The sequence below is a fragment of the Salvelinus fontinalis genome, chromosome 2, assembly GCF_029448725.1.
Source record: "Salvelinus fontinalis isolate EN_2023a chromosome 2, ASM2944872v1, whole genome shotgun sequence".
Lineage (NCBI taxonomy): Eukaryota > Metazoa > Chordata > Actinopteri > Salmoniformes > Salmonidae > Salvelinus > Salvelinus fontinalis.
Window position 1 is genome coordinate 24773239 of NC_074666.1, and position 3261 is coordinate 24776499.

Here is a 3261-nt window from a genome sequence, read left to right on the forward strand (position 1 = left end):
TATTTTGTTTCGTGGAAATTGTGAAAGTTTACCGACAAAATGTTCTGTTTCCATCAGGCCTGTTATGACATTTCCTATCCGACGTACCTTACTCACATAAAACGTTTGGATGGAAACCCGGTTCATGTTCGAGATATGTCGAGACGGGTGTACTGGCCAATCAGTTAACCTACAGCCAACAAACTAGAAACTCTTGTGAGAGGACTTGTGTTGACAGAGAAGAAACACCTGCTGCAAATGTTCAAATTAGGGGTGAATTTCAATAGTCCTCTTTTCCTCAATCTGCATTGATTTTTAACTGCTGGTAAGAAGTGACAGCTAGACTATTGAGATCTACACCCTGTTCATGAATTAAGTCTTGTTAGAAAGGGCAGGTGCTGATTGGTTTGGGGGAGTGTATAGTAACTTGGTAAATCAGTATAAGAAGGGAATGAGCTGTTCAGCAAAGCAACTTGAAATAATCAAACATGAAGAGTTTTGTTGCAAAGTATATCAGTGTCCATGCTGTGATTTTGGGACTGCTGCTACATCAGGTAAAAATACAATTAATCAGTGGGCTCCACTAATTTGAGCAGTGTAACAATACAGATCATGTAGTAGATAGAAATCTGAGACTTGATTTTAATTCCTGTTTTAAATATACTACGTTATGAAGTGTGTCTGCTATTATTGACACAGTAGTAGTGACCTTATTTTGCATGTGTTCTTCTAGGCAATCCCATGCAATGTGACGGGAGTGTGGCGAAATGAGCTGGGCTCTGTGCTTGATATTGAGGCGGTCGGTTCTGAGCTCCGAGGCCTTTATCAGAGTGCAGTGGAGACTGCTCCAGGAGTCACGGGTCCAGAACAACAGGCCAAGTTACTGGGTGTGACTAGTAATCGGGGTCTGCGAACCTCTGTGGCTTTCTCTGTGTTATGGGAGGCAGGTGTGTAAACCCTGGAATGTGTTCAGCAAGGCATTTTATTTTTATTTCACCTTTATTTAACCAGGTAGGCTAGTTGAGAACAAGTTCTCATTTGCAACTGCGACCTGGCCAAGAGGAAGCAAAGCAGTTTGGCACGTACAACAGGGTCACACATGGAATAAACAAACATACAGTAGAAAAAGTCTATATACAGCATGTGCAAATGAGGTAGGTTAAGGGAGGTAAGGCCATGGTGGCAAAGTAATTACAATATAGCAAATTAAGACTAATGGTAGAGATACTGGGGTGCGAAGGAGCAAGATAAATGCAGCATAATGTTGTGCAACGTTAGGAAATATATTTTGTACCACTAATTGCACCACTTCTATCTCCAACCTTCCACAATGTGGCCCTAGTCTCAATCTGAATGACCTTGACTGTAACAATGGCTGTGATGCAATTGCATCATATTGCCTGTCCCCCCCCAGGTTCCTGTAGCGCTTGGGTTGGTCAGTGTTTCCAACTGCCTGATGGGAAGCGAGTGCTGAAGACCCTGTGGATGCTGCGCTCTGTGGCTTCATGCCCTGCAGACAACTGGAAGAGTACCAGGTAGGCTACAGCTCCTCACTACTTAGCGTGGGGGGGGGTTACTGTAGAACACAATTGCCCTTCACTAAAAGCCTACTGACATGAGAGCTACAGGGGTAAACTCAATGTTTTTAGAGCTAATTCCTATATGGACTTTGAGCATATTTGTATACCACTTGTTTTTGAGACTTTCTTTTTATCATTAGGATGGGAGAGGACACTTTCATCTTCATTGCCTGAAAGCAGAATGTACTGATCATCTGGCAATGTTGCATTTGGTTTGCTGCCCTCTACTGAATGTTCTTTGAACTCTCCATAGAAATAATCTGTTTTATACTCCCTGAGCTGATCTCTCATCCATGCCATAAACTATGAAACTTGTTCAATTCATGAATAAAAATGTGTTATTTACCTTGCCTGACATAAATAAAAGTTTAAACTCAGATGGGGATATGTTTGTTTATTCTCCAACAAACGGTCTGTCAAATGAACATGGGTGGTACCAACGTGGGATAAACTATTGTTTCAGACATTACAGAGCACTGGTGCATTAGGCTTGAGTTTCTATGCCAAGGTAACAAACCTATTGACCACGTTTTCATGCGCACAAATTTCCTGTACTCTTCGGGGTACTCGTGTATTCTACTTGAGTTGACGCATATAAACATATCCCGTTTACATTGACCTGAAAAAGCTTGTATCCCGGTTTAGATTTTTGGCGGGGGTGGGCTACTGTGGCATGTACAAATCTTATCCAGTTTGCTGTTTTTTGCAGGGTGTGCAGGCCCAGTTTTGCATAATGTGGGTTCTGTGATGTCAAACATCCCTTCAAAAAGTAGGCTACCTGTGCAGGTCAATCCACTGTAAATTATTTTGTTGATACTCTGTCCTGTACCGTAGCTTAGTGGCTACCTTCACCCCTAATTTAGAGACCTTTCTACTTATTGAAATTTCAGGTAGGCCATAGTTAGGCCTACATGTAGCTTCTGTCAACTTGTTGCCCCAGACATGAGTGCTCACCAGAATGTCTTTGATAATTATTGCATTAGTAATCACCAGTAAAGTTGCCTGTTTCGTTTAGGCACTGGGGTTGAAACATGTCTTGAGCAAAATGTCCATGTCATGTTTGACCGGTTTTAAGGAAATTAAAATAACATGACTTGACTTGGGTGCGTTTTGTGGTTGATACTGTCTGCAGAAGTGTCTACACATGCATTTGAATTTTTTCGGTGCTGAAAAATCCTTTCTCCACTCACGTTTCCAAGATGAATAAGCATTTGACAGATGCATATTTCTGCAGGAGTAAAATGCTATAGGCCTACAGTAAGTGTTCATATTTCAGTTACTACTCTATGTAGCCCATATGAACTTAACAGGAATATTCTGTTTATTCAGGGTTACTCGTTAGCGGGAAATGAAAGGTGTGTGTAAACAGCTTATCCTGAATAAGGCCTTAAGCGGGATACTGTCCGCATGTAATCGTGGTCAATGATTCCGGTCCCTACACTGCATAGGATAACTTTATCCACAGAGGTACACTATAAACCTCTAATTACATGGTGACTCATCTTCAGTCAGTATTTAAAAACTACATGATAAACAATTAGGTTTGCAATAGATTAACCAATGTGCCACTGGATTATTTGTCAGCATTTTGTACAATCAAGCAACTGATTTCAGGCACTTCTGTAACTTGTCGATGCAAATCTTTAATTTTATTCAATGTACTCAGTGACTGTGATAAAACATTTGACCCATTTGACCTTCC

At 41.1% G+C, this 3261-nt stretch overlaps 1 protein-coding gene across 1 annotated transcript; it reads left to right on the forward strand.

Moving 5' to 3' along the window:
* The first annotated feature begins 467 nt into the window (after positions 1-467).
* LOC129866836 (avidin-related protein 3-like) lies at positions 468-1904 on the forward strand. Its single transcript, XM_055939808.1, has 4 exons — positions 468-533; positions 713-926; positions 1394-1514; positions 1700-1904. The coding sequence occupies exons 1-4, from the start codon at positions 468-470 to the stop codon at positions 1731-1733; spliced, it is 435 nt and encodes a 144-aa protein (XP_055795783.1). The 3' UTR covers positions 1734-1904.
* Positions 1905-3261: the final 1357 nt, after the last annotated feature.